Source organism: Hoplias malabaricus, chromosome Y, assembly GCF_029633855.1.
Source record: "Hoplias malabaricus isolate fHopMal1 chromosome Y, fHopMal1.hap1, whole genome shotgun sequence".
Classification (NCBI taxonomy): domain Eukaryota; kingdom Metazoa; phylum Chordata; class Actinopteri; order Characiformes; family Erythrinidae; genus Hoplias; species Hoplias malabaricus.
The window spans coordinates 26,309,909-26,334,684 of record NC_089820.1 but is presented as its reverse complement, the minus strand read 5'-3'; the positions used below and the strand labels follow the sequence as shown (position 1 = coordinate 26,334,684).

At 50.5% G+C, this 24,776-nt stretch overlaps 1 protein-coding gene across 1 annotated transcript in view; it reads right to left on the bottom strand.

Moving 5' to 3' along the window:
- Positions 1–1,948: 1,948 nt before the first annotated feature.
- LOC136679416 (5-hydroxytryptamine receptor 7-like) overlaps positions 1,949–24,776 on the bottom strand; it is a 65,348-nt gene continuing 42,520 nt past the window's right edge. Inside the window, exons 3-4 of the mRNA XM_066657923.1 lie at positions 4,837–5,214; positions 1,949–2,501 (exon numbers count right to left, since the gene is read on the bottom strand). Coding sequence (XP_066514020.1) covers positions 2,066–2,501; positions 4,837–5,214 — 814 coding nt within the window. The 3' untranslated portion in view covers positions 1,949–2,065. The remainder of the gene's footprint in view (positions 2,502–4,836; positions 5,215–24,776) is intronic.

Genomic DNA, 24,776 nt, shown 5'->3' with positions numbered 1-24,776 from the left:
GTCACTGGAGTCTGGACGGAGCTCGGAGCCCCCGGACGACCGGTCTGCATTACATGGTGGTGCTGGCCGGACTGAAGGAGGGGTCAGAGAGAGAGGGTTGAGGAAGAGGGACTAGTACAGCCCAGCGCAGAGCGTTTTTAATTTGAATTCTCAAAACAGAGCTGTATTTGTAACAAATAAATAATGCTGTGTTTCTTCAGTAACAGAGGGGTGTTTTGAAGTGGGTGATGTGCAGGAGTTGGAGAATATGATGTTACTCATGTATTTGATTAGACCAGGACTGAGCTGTTCATAAAGAACACTGTGTAATCATTTTACCTTAAAATCACAGCTTCAAAATCATTGTGATGCTCCACTGTGCTGTAACAGGGAGAGCAGAGCCTTTGTCGGGCTACTCCAGACACAGCACTGCAGAAACTGCTCTGTGTAACTCACCTAGGATTTCAGTAGAGTGCTGTACAATGAATTACACTTGCCCCAAGAGCAAAAATCTACTCCAAATCTAACCTAGTTTTCCTTTAAATCAAACGTGTTTTGGAGCCAAATTTGTTTCATAATGACACTGCACCAGTGGAGTTCCACAGTCACCCTCAGGGGGTGCTGTTCCGGTGCTGTCACAGGTGATATTTTTTGTGTCCACCAAAATACCAAATGTCTAAACCTATCACTAAACAGCGCTAAGTGGATTTACAGCCTTAGAGAGACTGGGGAGCGCTGTGTTCTGGCTGAAAGGCCGAGGGTTAGTTGGTGAACTGAGAGCCAAAATGGTCCTGTCTCTAGCGTCCTCCATCCTGCGTGGAGTCAGTGGATGGTCAGTGCCACAGTGACAGAGATGTAAGAGGAGGTCATTAGACGCTGTGTTCTGCAGAGACGAGCTGTGTTTACAATGTACAATGTGCTGTTTACAAACGGACAATACGTCAGACCCTCGGTGGCCGGCGTGGTCAGTTTGTTTGGGTTAATTCCACAGTGTCCAGGTGGGAGTCTTTAGGGGTCATCACTCTTAACTGGGCTCCAGTTTTACAGATCATTATTTAAAATGTTAGAAATCAAACCAAAGCACAGAGCGTCTGTCTCTCGCTCATCACAGTGTCCAGCAGCGTCCGGAACCCGGCGCTCCGTCTCAGAACAACCTTGCTGAGTCACGCAGGACAGGTGGGTGTCCCCTGCCTCGGTTACTCACTCCTCTCCTCCAGCATTTACAGCCTTCAGCCTCCACGTCTGTACACATCTGCAGGAACATGACATACACCTGCAGTTTACAGAACAGCTTTGAGTCCAGAAAGGGTTCTCCAGCACACACAGAAACAAAACGTGGTCCGGGATCCAAAGACCCGCAAGCGGAGGACATTCCGGTCCACCTGCTGTTCCCAGTCTGAATTCCTGGAGAAGAACAATCAGAGTCCAAACCTGGCTCGTCCAATCATCTTTCAGAGGAATGAAAAAAGTCCAAAGAGCAGCTGGTTCCGGTCGGATCCTGATACTCAACAGGAGAACCGTGCAAGTCTGAGACAGCCATCTACAGTCCTAACCTTACCATGGGTTCTGAGAGAACCTCTGTGTGCTGGTAGGATCTAGAACCTGTAGGCATTGGTGGCTTCTAGACTACTGGTATAACTAGCAGACCCTGATAGCAAGTTGATGTTGCATTAGCTGTGTTCTAGACAGTTCTAGATTCTGAGGGCCTCATGGACTGACAACGGTTGATGCTGTGTTAGGTGGGTTCATGGCTCAGGGTTCTAGACTTTAAGGGCCTCATGGATTTGAATGGTGGTTAATGCTGCAGTAATAGTAAGGTTCTAGACACTGAGCTCTAGACCCTGAGGGCCTTGTGGAACCTGACAATGAAGAGACACTAGTTTATGTTGCTGTAGGTATGTGTTTGTTGCGGTAGCTGAGTTCTACACTCTCAAAATGTTGTGGGTTCTAGATTGTATGTTGTCTCCTTATGGTACCCGGTGGCGGTTGATGTCACGGTGGTACAAAGCAGCAGATCTCCGGCAGCTGATGTTGTGGTAGCTGGGCTGTAGATAGTCAGGGCCCTGTGGGCTCTAAACTGTGGGTTCTAGACTCTGAGGGCCTCATGTACCCCCACGGCAGAGAGGCGACGGTTGATGTTGCGGTAGCGGCAGCGGAGCAGGTCTCTGTAGGTGGAGCGCAGGTCCCTGTTGAAGAAGGCGTAGATGAAGGGGTTCACCAGTGAGTTGGCGTAGCCCAGCCACAGCAGCGTACGCTCCAGCCACACGGGGGCGCAGCTGCACTCCACCCCGCACACAAAGGGCCGTGCGGTGGACAGCAGGAAGAAGGGCAACCAGCACACGGAGAACACGCCCACGATCACGCCCAGTGTCGTCGCCGCCTTCTGTTCGCGCCGGAAAATAGACATGTTCTGTCTCTCAGGACTCAGGAGACGAGAGAGAGACACGCACTCCTCCATCACTCCTCCCCCCACAGAACCTCCACCGACCAGAGGCTTCAGACCCTGCATCCGCACACACTCACTGAGGACACACACACACACACACACACACACTGGAGTTATTACACACAAACACACTGAGGACACACACACACAGGCATTATTACACACACACACACACACACACACACACACATACACACACAGGCATTATTCATTATTACACACACACCAGAGTAATTACACACACACACAGGCATTATTCATTATTACACACACACCGGAGTTATTACACACAAACAGGTCTGCTATGGTGTCCCTGATTGGTTGCTATGGTATTTAAGGTCTGCTGTGGTGTTCCTGATTGGTTGCTATTGTATTTAAGGTCTGCTATGGTGTTCCTGATTGGTTGCTATGGTATTTAAGGTCTGCTATGGTGTCCCTAATTAGTTGCTATGGTATTTAAAGGTCTGCTATGGTGTTCCTGATTGGTTGCTATGGTAGTTAACGTCTACTATGGTGTTCCTGATTGGTTCCTCTGGTATTTAATGTCTGCTATGGTGTTTCTGGTCGGTTGCTATGGTATTTAAGGTCTGCTATGGTGTCCCTGATTAGTTGCTATGGTATTTAAGGTCTGCTATGGTGTTCCTGATTGGTTCCTCTGGTATTTAATTTCTGCTATGGTGTTCCTGATTGGTTGCTATGGTATTTAAGGTCTGCTAAGGTGTCCCTGATTGGTTGCTCTAGTAATGTAGGTCTGTTATGGTGTTCCTGATTGGTGGCTATTGTATTGTAGGTCTGCTATGGTGTTCCTGATTGGTTGCTATGGTATTTAAGGTCTGCTAAGGTGTCCCTGATTGGTTGCTCTAGTAATGTAGGTCTGTTATGGTGTTCCTGATTGGTGGCTATTGTATTGTAGCTCTGCTATGGTGTTCCTGAGTGGTTGCTATGGTATTGTAGGTCTGCTATGGTGTTCCTCATTGGTTGGTCAAGTATTGTAGGTCTACTATGGTGTTCCTGATCGGTGTCTATAGTATTGTAGGTTTCCCATGGTGTTCCTGATTGGTTGCTCTGGTATTTATGGGCTGCTATTGTACCCCTGATTGGTTGCTATGGTATTTATGGTCTGCTATGGTGTTCCTGATTGATTGCTCTGATATTGTAGGTCTGCTATGGTGTTCTTGATTGGTTGCTCTAGTATTGTTGGATTGGCTATGGTGTTCCTGATTGATTGCTATAATATTTAAGGTCTGCTATGGTGTTCCTGATTGGTTGATCAGGTATTTAATGTCTGTTATGGTGTTCCTTATTCGTTCCTCTGGTATTTAATGTCTGCTATCCTGTTCCTGTTTGGTTGCTATGGTATTTAAGGTCTGCTATGGTGTACCTGATTGGTTGATCTGGTATTTAATGTCTGCTATGGTGTTCCTGATTGTTCGCTCTAGTATTGTTGGATCTGCTATGGTATTTAAAGTCTGCTATGGTGTCCCTGATTCGTTGCTCTGGTATTTAAGGTCTGCTATTGTGTTCCTGAGTGGTTGCTATGATATTGTAGGTCTGCTATGGTGTTCCTGATTTGTTGCTCTGGTATTTAATGTCTGCTATTTTGTTCCTCATTGGTTGCTCTAGTATTGTAGGTCTACTATGGTGTTTCTGATCGGTTGCTATGATATTTAAGGTCTGCTATGGTGTTACCGATTGGTTACTCTAGTAATGTAGGTCTGCTATGGTGTTCCTGATTGGTTGCTATGGTATTTAAAGTCTGATATTGTGTCCCTGATTGGTTGCTCTAGTATTGTAGGTCTACTATGGTGTTCCTGATTGGTTGCTATAGTATTGTAGGTCTGCTATGGTGTTCCTGATTAGTTGCTCTGGTATTTAAGGGCTGCTATTGTACCCCTGATTGGTTGCTATGGTATTTAAGGTCTGCTATGGTGTTCCTGATTGGTTGCTCTAGTATATAAGGTATGCTATGGTGTTCCTGATTCATTGCTAGGGTATAAGAGGTCTGCTATGGTGTTCCTGATAGGTTGCTATGGTATTTGTTGTCCTGATGGTGTTCCTGATTGGCTGGTATTTGAGGTCTGCTATTAGAGACATCACAACTACGAACACTATAGCAACCACAAGTAACAGCATTCGGCCTCAAAGAGTAGCTTCTAATAGAATCTATGGTGGTTACTAGGTGATTGCTATGTTACAGGGTAGTAGCTAGCTGGTCTCTATGGGATTTCTGGTAGTTGCTATGGTGTTTTTTTTGGCAGATGCTATGCTTGTTAGTGGTTGCTAACTGGTTGCTGTGGTTTCCCAGATGGTTGCTAGGCTGCTGCTGAGAGGTTGCTAATTTGTAGTTATTTGTGGGTGCTGGCAGGTTGCTATGGTGTTACTGGCTATTATTTACTTTAACCTAGTAATACTTTTTACAGTGTCCGTCGATGGCAGGGAGCTCCAAGGTGTGGGCGGTCCGGGCGGCGGTGGGGGTGGACCGGGAAGTCCGGGCGATGCTGGTGAAGCGGTGCTTGGCTCCACTCTTGCGCGCAGCCCTGAAGATCTTGTAGTACATAAAGAGCATGACAAGCATGGGGATGTAGAAGGCCACAGCGGTGGAGTAGATGGTGTAGCTGAAGTCCTGGCTGATGAGACACACACCCCCCGTGTTGATGTTCTTCGCCCAGCCACAGAACGGGGGCAGAGTGATGGACGCCGACACCAGCCACACGCCCAAAATCATCTTCGCCATCAGCTGACCGTTCTGACGGGCCGGGTAGGTCAGAGGGCGAGTGATGCCCAGGTACCTGACCACAGTACAACACAGATGAGAGGTCATTAAAGGGGCAATTAGTCATTTTCTCCATCAGGCTGTTCTGAAACAGCCACTACACTGACACCTAGTATCCCAGAGGTGTCAAAGGCTTTGGACTAAGCAAAGCAGTTTGATTCTACATCTCATGTATAAATAAATGTTATATTATACATTATATTTGCTAATATTTGCTGCTGAAATGCACCTTTAAAGGAGCACTAGGTAAGATATGTTTTTATTTTTTGACTCCTAGGGATTCCCTTAGTGTAATTCATTTTTACAGCACAGTATTTTTGTAATTAATTGGGGGGGATCCTCCTCCAAAATGTACATAGTGCAGTTTCTGCAGAGCCCTGAGTAGCATTGACAGAGGCTCTATTCTCCCTATTACAGTGGAGCATCACAGTGATTTTGAAGACAGAATTTTAAGGTAAACATATTTAAAAACAGTGTGTATTTTATTTAATGTATAAACGCATCTTAGATCAAGGCAATAAAAAATTACTGTAAAAAAAAAAATTCCACCTGTAGCTCAACAGGATCCCCACTGAGCAGCTATGAGATTGTTGGTGGACTATTCTCTGGCCAACACTGACAGTGAAGGGTGTTTCTGATAAAGTGGCCAGTGAGTGTCAGTAGAGGGGGGGGGGGGTGTTTCTGATAAAGTGGCCAGTGAGTGTCAGTAGAGGGGGTGTGTTTCTGATAAAGTGGCCAGTGAGTGTCACTAGAGGGGGTTGTTTCTGATAAAGTGGCCAGTGAGTGTCAGTAGGGGGGGGGGGTGTTTCTGATAAAGTGGCCAGTGAGTGTCAGTAGGGGGGGGGGGTGTTTCTGATAAAGTGGCCAGTGAGTGTCAGCAGAGGGGGGTGTTTCTGATAAAGTGGCCAGTGAGTGTCAGTAGGGGGGGGTGTTTCTGATAAAGTGGCCAGTGAGTGTCAGTAGAAGTGGGGTGTTTCTGATAAAGTGGCCAGTGAGTGTCAGTAGAGGGGGGGTGTTTCTAATAAAGCGGCCAGTGTGTGTCAGTAGAGGGGGGGTGGTGTTTCTGATAAAGTGGCCAGTGAGGTTTCAGTAGGGGGGGGTGTTTCTGATAAAGTGGCCAGTGAGTGTCAGTAGAGGGGGGGTGTTTCTGATAAAGTGGCCAGTGAGTGTCAGTAGAGGGGGGTGTTTCTGATAAAGTGGCCAGTGAGTGTCAGTAGAAGGGAGGGGGTTGTTTCTGATAAAGTGGCCAGTGAGTGTCAGTAGAGGGGGGGTGTTTCTGATAAAGTGGCCAGTGAGTGTCAGTAGAGGGGGGGGGGTGTTTCTGATAAAGTGTCCAGTGAGTGTCAGTAGAGGGGGGTGTTTCTGATAAAGTGGCCAGTGAGTGTCAGTAGAGGGGGATGGTGTTTCTGGTAAAGTGGCCAGTGAGTGTCAGTAGAAGGGAGGGGGGTGTTTCTGATAAAGTGGCCAGTGAGTGTCAGTAGAGGGGGGGTGTTTCTAATAAAGTGGCCAGTGAGTGTCAGTAGAGGGGGCGTGTTTTTGATAAAGTGGCCAGTGAGTGTCAGTAGAGGGGGGGTGTTTCTAATAAAGTGGCCAGTGAGTGTCAGCAGAGGGGGGTGTTTCTGATGAAGTAGCCAGTGAGTGTCAGTAGAGGGGGGATGTTTCTGATAAAGTGGCCAGTGAGTGTCAGTAGAAGGGGGGGTGTTTCTGATAAAGTGGCCAGTGAGTGTCAGTAGAGGGGGTGTTTCTGATAAAGTGGCCAGTGAGTGTCAGTAGGGGGGCGTGTTTCTGATAAAGTGGCCAGTGGGTGTCAGTAGAGGGGGGGTGTTTCTGATAAAGTGGCCAGTGAGTGTCAGTAGAGGGGGGGTGTTTCTGATAAAGTGGCCACTGAGTGTCAGTAGACGGGGGGGGGGTGTTTCTGATAAAGTGTCCAGTGAGTGTCAGTAGAGGGGGGTGTTTCTGATAAAGTGGCCAGTGAGTGTCAGTAGAAGGGAGGGGGTTGTTTCTGATAAAGTGGCCAGTGAGTGTCAGTAGAGGGGGGGGGGGGTGTTTCTGATAAAGTGTCCAGTGAGTGTCAGTAGAGGGGGGTGTTTCTGATAAAGTGGCCAGTGAGTGTCAGTAGAGGGGGATGGTGTTTCTGGTAAAGTGGCCAGTGAGTGTCAGTAGAAGGGAGGGGGGTGTTTCTGATAAAGTGGCCAGTGAGTGTCAGTAGAGGGGGGGTGTTTCTGATAAAGTGGCCAGTGAGTGTCACTAGAGGGGGTTGTTTCTGATAAAGTGGCCAGTGAGTGTCAGTAGAGGGGGGGAGTTTCTAATAAAGTGGCCAGTGAGTGTCAGTAGAGGGGGGGGGGGGGGTGTTTCTGATAAAGTGGCCAGTGAGTGTCAGTAGAGGGGGGCGGGGTGTTTCTGATAAAGTGGCCAGTGAGTGTCAGTAGAGGGGGGGTGTTTCTAATAAAGTGGCCAGTGAGTGTCAGCAGAGGGGGGTGTTTCTGATAAAGTGGCCAGTGAGTGTCAGTAGGGGGGGGTGTTTCTGATAAAGTGGCCAGTGAGTGTCAGTAGAAGGGGGGTGTTTCTGATAAAGTGGCCAGTGAATGTGAGCAGAGAGGGGGTGTTTCTAATAAAGCAGCCAGTGTGTGTCAGTAGAGGGGGGTGGTGTTTCTGATAAAGTGGCCAGTGAGTGTCAGTAGAGGGGGGGTGTTTCTAATAAAGTGGCCAGTGAGTGTCAGCAGAGGGGGGTGTTTCTGATAAAGTGGCCAGTGAGTGTCAGTAGAAGAGGGGTGTTTCTGATAAAGTGGCCAGTGAGTGTCAGTAGAAGGGGGGTGTTTCTGATAAAGTGGCCAGTGAGTGTTAGTAGAGAGGGGGTGTTTCTAATAAAGCGGCCAGTGTGTGTCAGTAGAGGGGGGGTGGTGTTTCTGATAAAGTGGCCAGTGAGGTTTCAGTAGAGGGGGGGTGTTTCTAATAAAGTGGCCAGTGAGTGTCAGCAGAGGGGGGTGTTTCTGATAAAGTGGCCAGTGAGTGTCAGTAGGGGGGGGTGTTTCTGATAAAGTGGCCAGTGAGTGTCAGTAGAAGGGGGGTGTTTCTGATAAAGTGGCCAGTGAGTGTCAGTAGAGAGGGGGTGTTTCTAATAAAGCGGCCAGTGTGTGTCAGTAGAGGGGGGGTGGTGTTTCTGATAAAGTGGCCAGTGAGTGTCAGTAGAAGGGGGGTGTTTCTGATAAAGTGGCCAGTGAGTGTCAGTAGAGGGGGGGTGTTTCTGATAAAGTGGCCAGTGAGTGTCAGTAGAAGGGAGGGGGTTGTTTCTGATAAAGTGGCCAGTGAGTGTCAGTAGAGGGGGGGTGTTTCTGATAAAGTGGCCAGTGAGTGTCAGTAGAGGGGGGGGGTGTTTCTGATAAAGTGTCCAGTGAGTGTCAGTAGAGGGGATTGTTTCTGATAAAGTGGCCAGTGAGTGTCAGTAGAGGGGGATGGTGTTTCTGGTAAAGTGGCCAGTGAGTGTCAGTAGAAGGGAGGGGGGTGTTTCTGATAAAGTGGCCAGTGAGTGTCAGTAGAGGGGGGGTGTTTCTAATAAAGTGGCCAGTGAGTGTCAGCAGAGGGGGGTGTTTCTGATAAAGTGGCCAGTGAGTGTCAGTAGAGGGGGGTGTTTCTGATAAAGTGGCCAGTGAGTGTCAGTAGGGGGGGGTGTTTCTGATAAAGTGGCCAGTGAGTGTCAGTAGAAGGGGGGTGTTTCTGATAAAGTGGCCAGTGAATGTCAGCAGAGAGGGGGTGTTTCTAATAAAGCGGCCAGTGTGTGTCAGTAGAGGGGGGTGGTGTTTCTGATAAAGTGGCCAGTGAGTGTCAGTAGAGGGGGGGTGTTTCTAATAAAGTGGCCAGTGAGTGTCAGCAGAGGGGGGTGTTTCTGATAAAGTGGCCAGTGAGTGTCAGTAGAAGAGGGGTGTTTCTGATAAAGTGGCCAGTGAGTGTCAGTAGAAGGGGGGTGTTTCTGATAAAGTGGCCAGTGAGTGTTAGTAGAGAGGGGGTGTTTCTAATAAAGCGGCCAGTGTGTGTCAGTAGAGGGGGGGTGGTGTTTCTGATAAAGTGGCCAGTGAGGTTTCAGTAGAGGGGGGGTTTTTCTAATAAAGTGGCCAGTGAGTGTCAGCAGAGGGGGGTGTTTCTGATAAAGTGGCCAGTGAGTGTCAGTAGAGGGGGAGGGGGGTGTTTCTGATAAAGTGGCCAGTGAGTGTCAGTAGAAGGGGGGTGTTTCTGATAAAGTGTCCAGTGAGTGTCAGTAGAGGGGGGTGTTTCTGATAAAGTGGCCAGTGAGTGTCAGTAGAGGGGGATGGTGTTTCTGGTAAAGTGGCCAGTGAGTGTCAGTAGAAGGGAGGGGGGTGTTTCTGATAAAGTGGCCAGTGAGTGTCAGTAGAGGGGGGGTGTTTCTGATAAAGTGGCCAGTGAGTGTCACTAGAGGGGGTTGTTTCTGATAAAGTGGCCAGTGAGTGTCAGTAGAGGGGGGGTGTTTCTAATAAAGTGGCCAGTGAGTGTCAGTAGAGGGGGGTGTTTCTGATAAAGTGGCCAGTGAGTGTCAGTAGAGGGGGGGTGTTTCTAATAAAGTGGCCAGTGAGTGTCAGTAGAGGGGGCGTGTTTTTGATAAAGTGGCCAGTGAGTGTCAGTAGAGGGGGGGTGTTTCTAATAAAGTGGCCAGTGAGTGTCAGTAGAGGGGGGGTGTTTCTAATAAAGTGGCCAGTGAGTGTCAGTAGAGGGGGGGTGTTTCTAATAAAGTGGCCAGTGAGTGTCAGTAGAGGGGGGGTGTTTCTAATAAAGTGGCCAGTGAGTGTCAGTAGAGGGGGGGTGTTTCTAATAAAGTGGCCAGTGAGTGTCAGTAGAGGGGGGGTGTTTCTAATAAAGTGGCCAGTGAGTGTCAGTAGAGGGGGGTGTTTCTGATAAAGTGGCCAGTGAGTGTCAGTAGAGGGGGGGTGTTTCTAATAAAGTGGCCAGTGAGTGTCAGTAGAGGGGGAGGGGGGTGTTTCTGATAAAGTGGCCAGTGAGTGTCAGTAGAGGGGGGCGGGGTGTTTCTGATAAAGTGGCCAGTGAGTGTCAGTAGAGGGGGGGTGTTTCTAATAAAGTGGCCAGTGAGTGTCAGCAGAGGGGGGTGTTTCTGATAAAGTGGCCAGTGAGTGTCAGTAGAAGGGGGGTGTTTCTGATAAAGTGGCCAGTGAATGTCAGCAGAGAGGGGGTGTTTCTAATAAAGCGGCCAGTGTGTGTCAGTAGAGGGGGGTGGTGTTTCTGATAAAGTGGCCAGTGAGTGTCAGTAGAGGGGGGGTGTTTCTAATAAAGTGGCCAGTGAGTGTCAGCAGAGGGGGGTGTTTCTGATAAAGTGGCCAGTGAGTGTCAGTAGAAGGGGGGTGTTTCTGATAAAGTGGCCAGTGAGTGTCAGTAGAAGGGGGGTGTTTCTGATAAAGTGGCCAGTGAGTGTTAGTAGAGAGGGGGTGTTTCTAATAAAGCGGCCAGTGTGTGTCAGTAGAGGGGGGGTGGTGTTTCTGATAAAGTGGCCAGTGAGTGTCAGCAGAGGGGGGTGTTTCTGATAAAGTGGCCAGTGAGTGTCAGTAGGGGGGGGTGTTTCTGATAAAGTGGCCAGTGAGTGTCAGTAGAAGGGGGGTGTTTCTGATAAAGTGGCCAGTGAGTGTCAGTAGAGAGGGGGTGTTTCTAATAAAGCGGCCAGTGTGTGTCAGTAGAGGGGGGGTGGTGTTTCTGATAAAGTGGCCAGTGAGTGTCAGTAGAAGGGGGGTGTTTCTGATAAAGTGGCCAGTGAGTGTCAGTAGAGGGGGGGTGTTTCTGATAAAGCGGCCAGTGAGTGTCAGTAGAGGGGGGGTGTTTCTGATAAAGTGGCCAGTGAGTGTCAGTAGAGGGGGGGGGTGTTTCTGATAAAGTGGCCAGTGAGTGTCAGTAGGGGGGGGGTGTTTCTGATAAAGTGGCCAGTGTGTATCAGTAGAGGGGGGTGTTTCTGATGAAGTGGCCAGTGAGTGTCAGTAGAGGGGGGATGTTTCTGATTAAGTGGCCAGTGAGTGTCAGTAGAAGGGGGGGTGTTTCTGATAAAGTGGCCAGTGAGTGTCAGTAGAAGAGGGGGTGTTTCTGATAAAGTGGCCAGTGAGTGTCAGTAGAGGGGGTGTTTCTGATAAAGTGGCCAGTGAGTGTCAGTAGGGGGGCGTGTTTCTGATAAAATGGCCAGTGGGTGTCAGTAGAGGGGGGGTGTTTCTGATAAAGTGGCCAGTGAGTGTCAGTAGAGGGGGGGTGTTTCTGATAAAGTGGCCACTGAGTGTCAGTAGAATGGAGGGGGGGTGTTTCTGATAAAGTGTCCAGTGAGTGTCAGTAGAGGGGGGTGTTTCTGATAAAGTGGCCAGTGAGTGTCAGTAGAAGGGAGGGGGTTGTTTCTGATAAAGTGGCCAGTGAGTGTCAGTAGAGGGGGGGTGTTTCTGATAAAGTGGCCAGTGAGTGTCAGTAGAGGCGGGTGTTTCTGATAAAGTGGCCAGTGAGTGTCAGTAGAGGGGGATGGTGTTTCTGGTAAAGTGGCCAGTGAGTGTCAGTAGAAGGGAGGGGGGTGTTTCTGATAAAGTGGCCAGTGATTGTCAGTAGAAGGGGGGTGTTTCTGATAAAGTGGCCAGTGAGTGTCACTAGAGGGGGTTGTTTCTGATAAAGTGGCCAGTGAGTGTCAGTAGAGGGGGCGTGTTTTTGATAAAGTGGCCAGTGAGTGTCAGTAGAGGGGGGGTGTTTCTAATAAAGTGGCCAGTGAGTGTCAGTAGAGGGGGGGGGGTGTTTCTGATAAAGTGGCCAGTGAGTGTCAGTAGAGGGGGGCGGGGTGTTTCTGATAAAGTGGCCAGTGAGTGTCAGTAGAGGGGGGGTGTTTCTAATAAAGTGGCCAGTGAGAGTCAGCAGAGGGGGGTGTTTCTGATAAAGTGGCCAGTGAGTGTCAGTAGGGGGGGGGGTGTTTCTGATAAAGTGGCCAGTGAGTGTCAGTAGAGGGGGGGTGTTTCTAATAAAGTGGCCAGTGAGTGTCAGCAGAGGGGGGTGTTTCTGATAAAGTGGCCAGTGAGTGTCAGTAGAAGGGGGGTGTTTCTGATAAAGTGGCCAGTGAGTGTTAGTAGAGAGGGGGTGTTTCTAATAAAGCGGCCAGTGTGTGTCAGTAGAGGGGGGGTTGTGTTTCTGATAAAGTGGCCAGTGAGGTTTCAGTAGAGGGGGTGTTTCTAATAAAGTGGCCAGTGAGTGTCAGCAGAGGGGGGTGTTTCTGATAAAGTGGCCAGTGAGTGTCAGTAGGGGGGGGTGTTTCTGATAAAGTGGCCAGTGAGTGTCAGTAGAAGGGGGGTGTTTCTGATAAAGTGGCCAGTGAGTGTCAGTAGAGAGGGGGTGTTTCTAATAAAGCGGCCAGTGTGTGTCAGTAGAGGGGGGGGGTGGTGTTTCTGATAAAGTGGCCAGTGAGTGTCAGCAGAAGGGGGGGTGTTTCTGATAAAGTGGCCAGTGAGTGTCAGTAGAGGGGGGGTGTTTCTGATAAAGTGGCCAGTGAGTGTCAGTAGAGGGGGGGTGTTTCTGATAAAGTGGCCAGTGAGTGTCAGTAGAGGGGGGTGTTTCTGATAAAGTGGCCAGTGAGTGTCAGTAGGGGGGGGGTGTTTCTGATAAAGTGGCCAGTGTGTATCAGTAGAGGGGGGTGTTTCTGATGAAGTGGCCAGTGAGTGTCAGTAGAGGGGGGATGTTTCTGATAAAGTGGCCAGTTAGTGTCAGTAGAAGGGGGGGTGTTTCTGATAAAGTGGCCAGTGAGTGTCAGTAGAAGAGGGGGTGTTTCTGATAAAGTGGCCAGTGAGTGTCAGTAGAGGGGGTGTTTCTGATAAAGTGGCCAGTGAGTGTCAGTAGGGGGGCGTGTTTCTGATAAAGTGGCCAGTGGGTGTCAGTAGAGGGGGGGTGTTTCTGATAAAGTGGCCAGTGAGTGTCAGTAGAGGGGGGGTGTTTCTGATAAAGTGGCCAGTGAGTGTCAGTAGAGGGGGGGTGTTTCTGATAAAGTGACCACTGAGTGTCAGTAGAAGGGAGGGGGGGTGTTTCTGATAAAGTGTCCAGTGAGTGTCAGTAGAGGGGGGTGTTTCTGATAAAGTGGCCAGTGAGTGTCAGTAGAAGGGAGGGGGTTGTTTCTGATAAAGTGGCCAGTGAGTGTCAGTAGAGGGGGGGTGTTTCTGATAAAGTGGCCAGTGAGTGTCAGTAGAGGCGGGTGTTTCTGATAAAGTGGCCAGTGAGTGTCAGTAGAGGGGGATGGTGTTTCTGGTAAAGTGGCCACTGAGTGTCAGTAGAAGGGAGGGGGGGTGTTTCTGATAAAGTGTCCAGTGAGTGTCAGTAGAGGGGGGTGTTTCTGATAAAGTGGCCAGTGAGTGTCAGTAGAAGGGAGGGGGTTTTTTCTGATAAAGTGGCCAGTGAGTGTTAGTAGAGAGGGGGTGTTTCTAATAAAGCGGCCAGTGTGTGTCAGTAGAGGGGGGGTTGTGTTTCTGACAAAGTGGCCAGTGAGGTTTCAGTAGAGGGGGGGTGTTTCTAATAAAGTGGCCAGTGAGTGTCAGCAGAGGGGGGTGTTTCTGATAAAGTGTCCAGTGAGTGTCAGTAGGGGGGGGTGTTTCTGATAAAGTGGCCAGTGAGTGTCAGTAGAAGGGGGTGTTTCTGATAAAGTGGCCAGTGAGTGTCAGTAGAGAGGGGGTGTTTCTAATAAAGCGGCCAGTGTGTGTCAGTAGAGGGGGGGGGTGTTTCTGATAAAGTGGCCAGTGAGTGTCAGTAGAGGGGGGTGTTTCTGATAAAGTGGCCAGTGAGTGTCAGTAGGGGGGGGGTGTTTCTGATAAAGTGGCCAGTGTGTATCAGTAGAGGGGGGTGTTTCTGATGAAGTGGCCAGTGAGTGTCAGTAGAGGGGGGATGTTTCTGATAAAGTGGCCAGTGAGTGTCAGTAGAAGGGGGGGTGTTTCTGATAAAGTGGCCAGTGAGTGTCAGTAGAAGAGGGGGTGTTTCTGATAAAGTGGCCAGTGAGTGTCAGTAGAGGGGGTGTTTCTGATAAAGTGGCCAGTTAGTGTCAGTAGGGGGGCGTGTTTCTGATAAAGTGGCCAGTGGGTGTCAGTAGAGGGGGGATGTTTCTGATAAAGTGGCGAGTGAGTGTCAGTAGAGGGGGGGTGTTTCTGATAAAGTGGCCAGTGAGTGTCAGTAGAAGGGAGGGGGGGTGTTTCTGATAAAGTGTCCAGTGAGTGTCAGTAGAGGGGGGTGTTTCTGATAAAGTGGCCAGTGAGTGTCAGTAGAAGGGAGGGGGTTGTTTCTGATAAAGTGGCCAGTGAGTGTCAGTAGAGGGGGGGGTGTTTCTGATAAAGTGGCCAGTGAGTGTCAGTAGAGGCGGGTGTTTCTGATAAAGTGGCCAGTGAGTGTCAGTAGAGGGGGATGGTGTTTCTGGTAAAGTGGCCAGTGAGTGTCAGTAGAAGGGAGGGGGGTGTTTCTGATAAAGTGGCCAGTGAGTGTCAGTAGAGGGGGGGTGTTTCTGATAAAGTGGCCAGTGAGTGTCACTAGAGGGGGTTGTTTCTGATAAAGTGGCCAGTGAGTGTCAGTAGAGGGGGCGTGTTTTTGATAAAGTGGCCAGTGAGTGTCAGTAGAGGGGGGGTATTTCTAATAAAGTGGCCAGTGAGTGTCAGTAGGGGGGGGGGGTGTTTCTGATAAAGTGGCCAGTGTGTATCAGTAGAGGGGGGTGTTTCTGATGAAGTGGCCAGTGAGTGTCAGTAGAGGGGGGATGTTTCTGATAAATTGGCCAGTGAGTGTCAGTAGAGGGGGGGTGTTTCTGATAAAGTGGCCACTGAGTGTCAGTAGAAGGGAGGGGGGGTGTTTCTGATAAAGTGTCCAGTGAGTGTCAGTAGAGGGGGGTGTTTCTGATAAAGTGTCCAGTGAGTGTCAGTAGAAGGGAGGGGGTTGTTTCTGATAAAGTGGCCAGTGAGTGTCAGTAGAGGGGGGGTGTTTCTGATAAAGTGGCCAGTGAGTGTCAGTAGAGGCGGGTGTTTCTGATAAAGTGGCCAGTGAGTGTCAGTAGAGGGGGATGGTGTTTCTGGTAAAGTGGCCAGTGAGTGTCAGTAGCAGGGAGGGGGGTGTTTCTGATAAAGTGGCCAGTGAGTGTCAGTAGAGGGGGGGTGTTTCTGATAAAGTGGCCAGTGAGTGTCACTAGAAGGGGTTGTTTCTGATAAAGTGGCCAGTGAGTGTCAGTAGAGGGGGCGTGTTTTTGATAAAGTGGCCAGTGAGTGTCAGTAGAGGGGGGGGGGGGGGGGTGTTTCTGATAAAGTGGCCAGTGAGTGTCAGTAGAGGGGGGCGGGGTGTTTCTGATAAAGTGGCCAGTGAGTGTCAGTAGAGGGGGGGTGTTTCTAATAAAGTGGCCAGTGAGTGTCAGCAGAGGGGAGTGTTTCTGATAAAGTGGCCAGTGAGTGTCAGTAGAGGGGGGGTGTTTCTGATAAAGTGGCCAGTGAGTGTCAGTAGAGGGGGGGTGTTTCTAATAAAGTGGCCAGTGAGTGTCAGCAGAGGGGGGTGTTTCTGATAAAGTGGCCAGTGAGTGTCAGTAGAAGGGGGGTGTTTCTGATAAAGTGGCCAGTGAGTGTTAGTAGAGAGGGGGTGTTTCTAATAAAGCGGCCAGTGTGTGTCAGTAGAGGGGGGGTTGTGTTTCTGATAAAGTGGCCAGTGAGGTTTCAGTAGAGGGGGGGTGTTTCTAATAAAGTGGCCAGTGAGTGTCAGCAGAGGGGGGTGTTTCTGATAAAGTGGCCAGTAAGTGTCAGTAGGGGGGGGTGTTTCTGATAAAGTGTCCAGTGAGTGTCAGTAGAAGGGGGGTGTTTCTGATAAAGTGGCCAGTGAGTGTCAGTAGAGGGGGGGTGTTTCTGATAAAGTGGCCAGTGAGTGTCAGTAGAGGGGGGGTGTTTCTGATAAAGTGGCCAGTGAGTGTCAGTAGAGGGGGGGTGTTTCTGATAAAGTGGCCAGTGAGTGTCAGTAGGGGGGGGGGTGTTTCTGATAAAGTGGCCAGTGAGTGTCAGTAGAGGGGGGATGTTTCTGATAAAGTGGCCAGTGAGTGTCAGTAGAAGGGGGGGTGTTTCTGATAAAGTGGCCAGTGAGTGTCAGTAGAAGAGGGGGTGTTTCTGATAAAGTGGCCAGTGAGTGTCAGTAGAGGGGGTGTTTCTGATAAAGTGGCCAGTGAGTGTCAGTAGGGGGGCGTGTTTCTGATAAAGTGGCCAGTGGGTGTCAGTATAGGGGGGGTGTTTCTGATAAAGTGGCCAGTGAGTGTCAGTAGAGGGGGGGTGTTTCTGATAAAGTGGCCAGTGAGTGTCAGTAGAGGGGGGGTGTTTCTGATAAAGTGGCCACTGAGTGTCAGTAGAAGGGAGGGGGGGTGTTTCTGATAAAGTGGCCAGTGAGTGTCAGTAGGGGGGGGGGTGTTTCTGATAAAGTGGCCAGTGAGTGTCAGTAGAGGGGGGATGTTTCTGATAAAGTGGCCAGTGAGTGTCAGTAGAGGGGGGGTGTTTCTGATAAAGTGGCCAGTGAGTGTCAGTAGAGGCGGGTGTTTCTGATAAAGTGGCCAGTGAGTGTCAGTAGAGGGGGATGGTGTTTCTGGTAAAGTGGCCAGTGAGTGTCAGTAGAAGGGAGGGGGTGTTTCTGATAAAGTGGCCAGTGAGTGTCAGTAGAGGGGGGGTGTTTCTGATAAAGTGGCCAGTGAGTGTCACTAGAGGGGGTTGTTTCTGATAAAGTGGCCAGTGAGTGTCAGTAGAGGGGGGTGTTTCTGATAAAGTGGCCAGTGAGTGTCAGTAGAGGGGGCGTGTTTTTGATAAAGTGGCCAGTGAGTGTCAGTAGAGGGGGGTGTTTCTAATAAAGTGGCCAGTGAGTGTCAGTAGAGGGGGGGGGGGTGTTTCTGATAAAGTGGCCAGTGAGTGTCAGTAGAGGGGGCGTGTTTTTGATAAAGTGGCCAGTGAGTGTCAGTAGAGGGGGGGGGGGGGTGTTTCTGATAAAGTGGCCAGTGAGTGTCAGTAGAGGGGGGCGGGGTGTTTCTGATAAAGTGGCCAGTGAGTGTCAGCAGAGGGGGGTGTTTCTGATAAAGTGGCCAGTGAGTGTCAGTAGGGGGGGGTGTTTCTGATAAAGTGGCCAGTGAGTGTCAGTAGAAGGGGGGTGTTTCTGATAAAGTGGCCAGTGAGTGTCAGTAGAGGGGGGGTGTTTCTGATAAAGTGGCCAGTGAGTGTCAGTAGAGGGGGGGTGTTTCTGATAAAGTGGCCAGTGAGTGTCAGTAGAGGGGGGGTGTTTCTGATAAAGTGGCCAGTGAGTGTCAGTAGGGGGGGGGGTGTTTCTGATAAAGTGGCCAGTGAGTGTCAGTAGAGGGGGGATGTTTCTGATAAAGTGGCCAGTGAGTGTCAGTAGAAGGGGGGGTGTTTCTGATAAAGTGGCCAGTGAGTGTCAGTAGAAGAGGGGGTGTTTCTGATAAAGTGGCCAGTGAGTGTCAGTAGAGGGGGTGTTTCTGATAAAGTGGCCAGTGAGTGTCAGTAGGGGGGCGTGTTTCTGATAAAGTGGCCAGTGGGTGTCAGTAGAGGGGGGGTGTTTCTGATAAAGTGGCCAGTGAGTGTCAGTAGAGGGGGGGTGTTTCTGATAAAGTGGCCAGTGAGTGTCAGTAGAGGGGGGGTGTTTCTGATAAAGTGGCCACTGAGTGTCAGTAGAAGGGAGGGGGGGTGTTTCTGATAAAGTGTCCAGTGAGTGTCAGTAGAGGGGGGTGTTTCTGATAAAGTGGCCAGTGAGTGTCAGTAGAAGGGAGGGCGTTGTTTCTGATAAAGTGGCCAGTGAGTGTCAGTAGAGGGGGGGTGTTTCTGATAAAGTGGCCAGTGAGTGTCAGTAGAGGCGGGTGTTTCTGATAAAGTGGCCAGTGAGTGTCAGTAGAGGGGGATGGTGTTTCTGGTAAAGTGGCCAGTGAGTGTCAGTAGAAGGGAGGGGGTGTTTCTGATAAAGTGGCCAGTGAGTGTCAGTAGAGGGGGGGTGTTTCTGATAAAGTGGCCAGTGAGTGTCACTAGAGGGGGTTGTTTCTGATAAAGTGGCCAGTGAGTGTCAGTAGAGGGGGCGTGTTTTTGATAAAGTGGCCAGTGAGTGTCAGTAGAGGGGGGTGTTTCTAATAAAGTGGCCAGTGAGTGTCAGTAGAGGGGGGGGGGTGTTTCTGATAAAGTGGCCAGTGAGTGTCAGTAGAGGGGGGCGGGGTGTTTCTGATAAAGTGGCCAGTGAGTGTCAGTAGAGGGGGGGTGTTTCTAATAAAGTGGCCAGTGAGTGTCAGCAGAGGGGGGTGTTTCTGATAAAGTGGCCAGTGAGTGTCAGTAGGGGGGGGGGTGTTTCTGATAAAGTGGCCAGTGAGTGTTAGTAGAAGGAGGGTGTTTCTGATAAAGTGGCCAGTGAGTGTCAGTAGAGAGGGGGTGTTTCTAATAAAGCGGCCAGTGTGTGTCAGTAGAGGGGGGTGGTGTTTCTGATAAAGTGGCCAGTGAGTGTCAGTAGAGGGGGGGTGTTTCTAATAAAGTGGCCAGTGAGTGTCAGCAGAGGGGGGTGTTTCTGATAAAGTGGCCAGTGAGTGTCAGTAGGGGGGGGTGTTTCTGATAAAGTGGCCAGTGAGTGTCAGTAGAAGGGGGGTGTTTCTGATAAAGTGGCCAGTGAGTGTCAGTAGAGAGGGGGTGTTTCTAATAAAGCGGCCAGTGTGTGTCAGTAGAGGGGGGGTGGTGTTTCTGATAAAGTGGCCAGTGAGTGTCAGTAGAAGGGGGGTGTTTCTGATAAAGTGGCCAGTGAGTGTCAGTAGAGGGGGGGTGTTTCTGATAAAGTGGCCAGTGAGTGTCAGTAGAGGGGGGGTGTTTCTGATAAAGTGGCCAGTGAGTGTCAGTAGAGGGGGGGTGTTTCTGATAAAGTGGCCAGTGAGTGTCAGTAGGGGGGGGGGGTGTTTCTGATAAAGTGGCCAGTGTGTATCAGTAGAGGGGGGTGTTTCTGATGAAGTGGCCAGTGAGTGTCAGTAGAGGGGGGATGTTTCTGATAAAGTGGCCAGTGAGTGTCAGTAGAGGGGGGGTGTTTCTGATAAAGTGGCCACTGAGTGTCAGTAGAAGGGAGGGGGGGTGTTTCTGATAAAGTGTCCAGTGAGTGTCAGTAGAGGGGGGTGTTTCTGATAAAGTGTCCAGTGAGTGTCAGTAGAAGGGAGGGGGTTGTTTCTGATAAAGTGGCCAGTGAGTGTCAGTAGAGGGGGGGTGTTTCTGATAAAGTGGCCAGTGAGTGTCAGTAGAGGCGGGTGTTTCTGATAAAGTGGCCAGTGAGTGTCAGTAGAGGGGGATGGTGTTTCTGGTAAAGTGGCCAGTGAGTGTCAGTAGCAGGGAGGGGGGTGTTTCTGATAAAGTGGCCAGTGAGTGTCAGTAGAGGGGGGGTGTTTCTGATAAAGTGGCCAGTGAGTGTCACTAGAAGGGGTTGTTTCTGATAAAGTGGCCAGTGAGTGTCAGTAGAGGGGGGCGGGGTGTTTCTGATAAAGTGGCCAGTGAGTGTCAGTAGAGGGGGGGTGTTTCTAATAAAGTGGCCAGTGAGTGTCAGCAGAGGGGAGTGTTTCTGATAAAGTGGCCAGTGAGTGTCAGTAGGGGGGGGGTGTTTCTGATAAAGTGGCCAGTGAGTGTCAGTAGAGGGGGGGTGTTTCTAATAAAGTGGCCAGTGAGTGTCAGCAGAGGGGGGTGTTTCTGATAAAGTGGCCAGTGAGTGTCAGTAGAAGGGGGGTGTTTCTGATAAAGTGGCCAGTGAGTGTTAGTAGAGAGGGGGTGTTTCTAATAAAGCGGCCAGTGTGTGTCAGTAGAGGGGGGGTTGTGTTTCTGATAAAGTGGCCAGTGAGGTTTCAGTAGAGGGGGGGTGTTTCTAATAAAGTGGCCAGTGAGTGTCAGCAGAGGGGGGTGTTTCTGATAAAGTGGCCAGTGAGTGTCAGTAGGGGGGGGTGTTTCTGATAAAGTGGCCAGTGAGTGTCAGTAGAAGGGGGGTGTTTCTGATAAAGTGGCCAGTGAGTGTCAGTAGAGGGGGGGTGTTTCTGATAAAGTGGCCAGTGAGTGTCAGTAGAGGGGGGGTGTTTCTGATAAAGTGGCCAGTGAGTGTCAGTAGAGGGGGGGTGTTTCTGATAAAGTGGCCAGTGAGTGTCAGTAGGGGGGGGGGGTGTTTCTGATAAAGTGGCCAGTGAGTGTCAGTAGAGGGGGGATGTTTCTGATAAAGTGGCCAGTGAGTGTCAGTAGAAGGGGGGGTGTTTCTGATAAAGTGGCCAGTGAGTGTCAGTAGAAGAGGGGGTGTTTCTGATAAAGTGGCCAGTGAGTGTCAGTAGAGGGGGTGTTTCTGATAAAGTGGCCAGTGAGTGTCAGTAGGGGGGCGTGTTTCTGATAAAGTGGCCAGTGGGTGTCAGTAGAGGGGGGGTGTTTCTGATAAAGTGGCCAGTGAGTGTCAGTAGAGGGGGGGTGTTTCTGATAAAGTGGCCAGTGAGTGTCAGTAGAGGGGGGGTGTTTCTGATAAAGTGGCCACTGAGTGTCAGTAGAAGGGAGGGGGGGTGTTTCTGATAAAGTGTCCAGTGAGTGTCAGTAGAGGGGGGTGTTTCTGATAAAGTGGCCAGTGAGTGTCAGTAGAAGGGAGGGCGTTGTTTCTGATAAAGTGGCCAGTGAGTGTCAGTAGAGGGGGGGTGTTTCTGATAAAGTGGCCAGTGAGTGTCAGTAGAGGCGGGTGTTTCTGATAAAGTGGCCAGTGAGTGTCAGTAGAGGGGGATGGTGTTTCTGGTAAAGTGGCCAGTGAGTGTCAGTAGAAGGGAGGGGGTGTTTCTGATAAAGTGGCCAGTGAGTGTCAGTAGAGGGGGGGTGTTTCTGATAAAGTGGCCAGTGAGTGTCACTAGAGGGGGTTGTTTCTGATAAAGTGGCCAGTGAGTGTCAGTAGAGGGGGGTGTTTCTGATAAAGTGGCCAGTGAGTGTCAGTAGAGGGGGCGTGTTTTTGATAAAGTGGCCAGTGAGTGTCAGTAGAGGGGGGTGTTTCTAATAAAGTGGCCAGTGAGTGTCAGTAGAGGGGGGGGGGTGTTTCTGATAAAGTGGCCAGTGAGTGTCAGTAGAGGGGGGCGGGGTGTTTCTGATAAAGTGGCCAGTGAGTGTCAGTAGAGGGGGGGTGTTTCTAATAAAGTGGCCAGTGAGTGTCAGCAGAGGGGGGTGTTTCTGATAAAGTGGCCAGTGAGTGTCAGTAGGGGGGGGGGTGTTTCTGATAAAGTGGCCAGTGAGTGTTAGTAGAAGGAGGGTGTTTCTGATAAAGTGGCCAGTGAGTGTCAGTAGAGAGGGGGTGTTTCTAATAAAGCGGCCAGTGTGTGTCAGTAGAGGGGGGTGGTGTTTCTGATAAAGTGGCCAGTGAGTGTCAGTAGAGGGGGGGTGTTTCTAATAAAGTGGCCAGTGAGTGTCAGCAGAGGGGGGTGTTTCTGATAAAGTGGCCAGTGAGTGTCAGTAGGGGGGGGGTGTTTCTGATAAAGTGGCCAGTGAGTGTCAGTAGAAGGGGGGTGTTTCTGATAAAGTGGCCAGTGAGTGTTAGTAGAGAGGGGGTGTTTCTAATAAAGCGGCCAGTGTGTGTAAGTAGAGGGGGGGTGGTGTTTCTGATAAAGTGGCCAGTGAAGTTTCAGTAGAGGGGGGGTGTTTCTAATAAAGTGGCCAGTGAGTGTCAGCAGAGGGGGGTGTTTCTGATAAAGTGGCCAGTGAGTGTCAGTAGGGGGGGGTGTTTCTGATAAAGTGGCCAGTGAGTGTCAGTAGAAGGGGGGTGTTTCTGATAAAGTGGTCAGTGAGTGTCAGTAGAGAGGGGGTGTTTCTAATAAAGCGGCCAGTGTGTGTCAGTAGAGGGGGGGTGGTGTTTCTGATAAAGTGGCCAGTGAGTGTCAGTAGAGGGGGGGGGTGTTTCTGATAAAGTGGCCAGTGTGTGTCAGTAGAGGGGGGGTGTTTCTGATAAAGTGGCCAGTGAGTGTCAGTAGAAGGGGGGGTGTTTCTGATAAAGTGGCCAGTGAGTGTCAGTAGAGGGGGTTGTTTCTGATAAAGTGGCCAGTGAGTGTCAGTAGAAGGGGGGTGTTTCTGATAAAGTGGCCAGTGAGTGTCAGTAGAGGGGGGGTGTTTCTAATAAAGCGGCCAGTGTGTGTCAGTAGAGGGGGGGTGGTGTTTCTGATAAAGTGGCCAGTGAGGTTTCAGTAGAGGGGGGGTGTTTCTGATAAAGTGGCCAGTGAGTGTCAGTAGAGGGGGGGGGGTGTTTCTGATAAAGTGGCCAGTGTGTGTCAGTAGAGGGCGGGTGTTTCTGATAAAGTGGCCAGTGAGTGTCAGTAGAGGGGGGGGGTGTTTCTGATAAAGTGGCCAGTGAGTGTCAGTGGAGGGGGGGTGTTTCTGATAAAGTGGCCAGTGTCAGTAGAGGGGGGGGGGGTTCTGATAAAGTGGCCAGTGTGTGTCAGTAGAGGGGGGGGGTGTTTCTGATAAAGTGGCCAGTGAGTGTCAGTAGAGGGGGGGTGTTTCTGATAAAGTGGCCAGTGAGTGTCAGTAGAGGGGGGGTGTTTCTGATAAAGTGGCCAGTGAGTGTCAGTAGGGGGGGGGGTGTTTCTGATAAAGTGGCCAGTGTGTATCAGTAGAGGGGGGTGTTTCTGATAAAGTGGCCAGTGAGTGTCAGTAGAGGGGGGGTGTTTCTGATAAAGTGGCCAGTGAGTGTCAGTAGAGGGGGGGTGTTTCTGAAAAAGTGGCCAGTGAGTGTCAGTGGGGGGGGGGGGTGTTTCTTATAAAGTGGCCAATGTGTATCAGTAGAGGGGGGTGTTTCTGATGAAGTGGCCAGTGAGTGTCAGCAGAGGGGGGTGTTTCTGATAAAGTGGCCAGTGATTGTCAATAGGGGGGGGGGGTGTTTCTGATAAAGTGGCCAGTGAGTGTCAGTAGAGGGGGGTGTTTCTGATAAAGTGGCCAGTGAGTGTCAGTAGAGGGGGGGTGTTTCTGATAAAGTGGCCAGTGAGTGTCAGCAGAGGGGGGGGGGGGTTTCTGATAAAGTGGCCAGTGTGTGTCAGTAGAGGGGGGGTGTTTCTGATAAAGTGGCCAGTGAGTGTCAGTAGAGGGGGATGGTGTTTCTGATAAAGTGGCCAGTGAGTGTCAGTAGAGAGGGGGGGTGTTTCTGATAAAGTGGCCAGTGAGTGTCAGTAGAGGGGGGCGGGGTGTTTCTGATAAAGTGGCCAGTGAGTGTCAGTGGGGGGGGGGGGTGTTTCTGATAAAGTGGCCAGTGAGTGTCAGTAGAGGGGGGGTGTTTCTGATAAAGTGGCCAGTGAGTGTCACTAGAGGGGGTTGTTTCTGATAAAGTGGCCAGTGAGTGTCAGTAGAGGGGGGTGTTTCTGATAAAGTGGCCAGTGAGTGTCAGTAGAGGGGGGTGTTTCTGATAAAGTGGCCAGTGAGTGTCAGTAGAGGGGGGGTGTTTCTAATAAAGTGGCCAGTGAGTGTCAGTAGAGGGGGCGTGTTTTTGATAAAGTGGCCAGTGAGTGTCAGAAGAGGGGGGGTGTTTCTAATAAAGTGGCCAGTGAGTGTCAGTAGAGGGGGGGGTGTTTCTGATAAAGTGGCCAGTGAGTGTCAGTAGAGGGGGGCGGGGTGTTTCTGATAAAGTGGGCAGTGAGTGTCAGTGGGGGGGGGGTGTTTCTGATAAAGTGGCCAGTGAGTGTCAGTAGAGGGGGGGTGTTTCTAATAAAGTGGCCAGTGAGTGTCAGCAGAGGGGCGTGTTTCTGATAAAGTGGCCAGTGAGTGTCAGTAGGGGGGGTGTGTTTCTGATAAAGTGGCCAGTGAGTGTCAGTAGAAGTGGGGTGTTTCTGATAAAGTGGCCAGTGAGTGTCAGTAGAGAGGGGGTGTTTCTAATAAAGCGGCCAGTGTGTGTCAGTAGAGGGGGGGGGTGTTTCTGATAAAGTGGCCAGTGAGTGTCAGTAGAGGGGGGGGGTGTTTCTGATAAAGTGGCCAGTGTGTGTCAGCAGAGGGGGGGTGTTTCTGATAAAGTGGGCAGTGAGTGTCAGTAGAGGGGGGGGGGGGTGTTTCTGATAAAGTGGCCAGTGAGTGTCAGTAGAGGGGGGGTGTTTCTAATAAAGCGGCCAGTGTGTGTCAGTAGAGGGGGGGTTGTGTTTCTGATAAAGTGGCCAGTGAGGTTTCAGTAGAGGGGGGGGTGTTTCTGACAAAGTGGCCAGTGAGGTTTGAGTAGAGGGGGGTGTTTCTGATAAAGTGGCCAGTGAGTGTCAGTAGAGGGGGGTGTTTCTGATAAAGTGGCCAGTGAGTGTCAGTAGAGGGGGGCGGGGTGTTTCTGATAAAGTGGGCAGTGAGTGTCAGTGGGGGGGGGTGTTTCTGATAAAGTGGCCAGTGAGTGTCAGTAGAGGGGGGTGTTTCTAATAAAGTGGCCAGTGAGTGTCAGCAGAGGGGGGTGTTTCTGATAAAGTGGCCAGTGAGTGTCAGTAGGGGGGGGGTGTTTCTGATATAGTGGCCAGTGAGTGTCAGTAGAGGGGGGGTGTTTCTAATAAAGCGGCCAGTGTGTGTCAGTAGAGGCGGGGTGGTGTTTCTGATAAAGTGGGCAGTG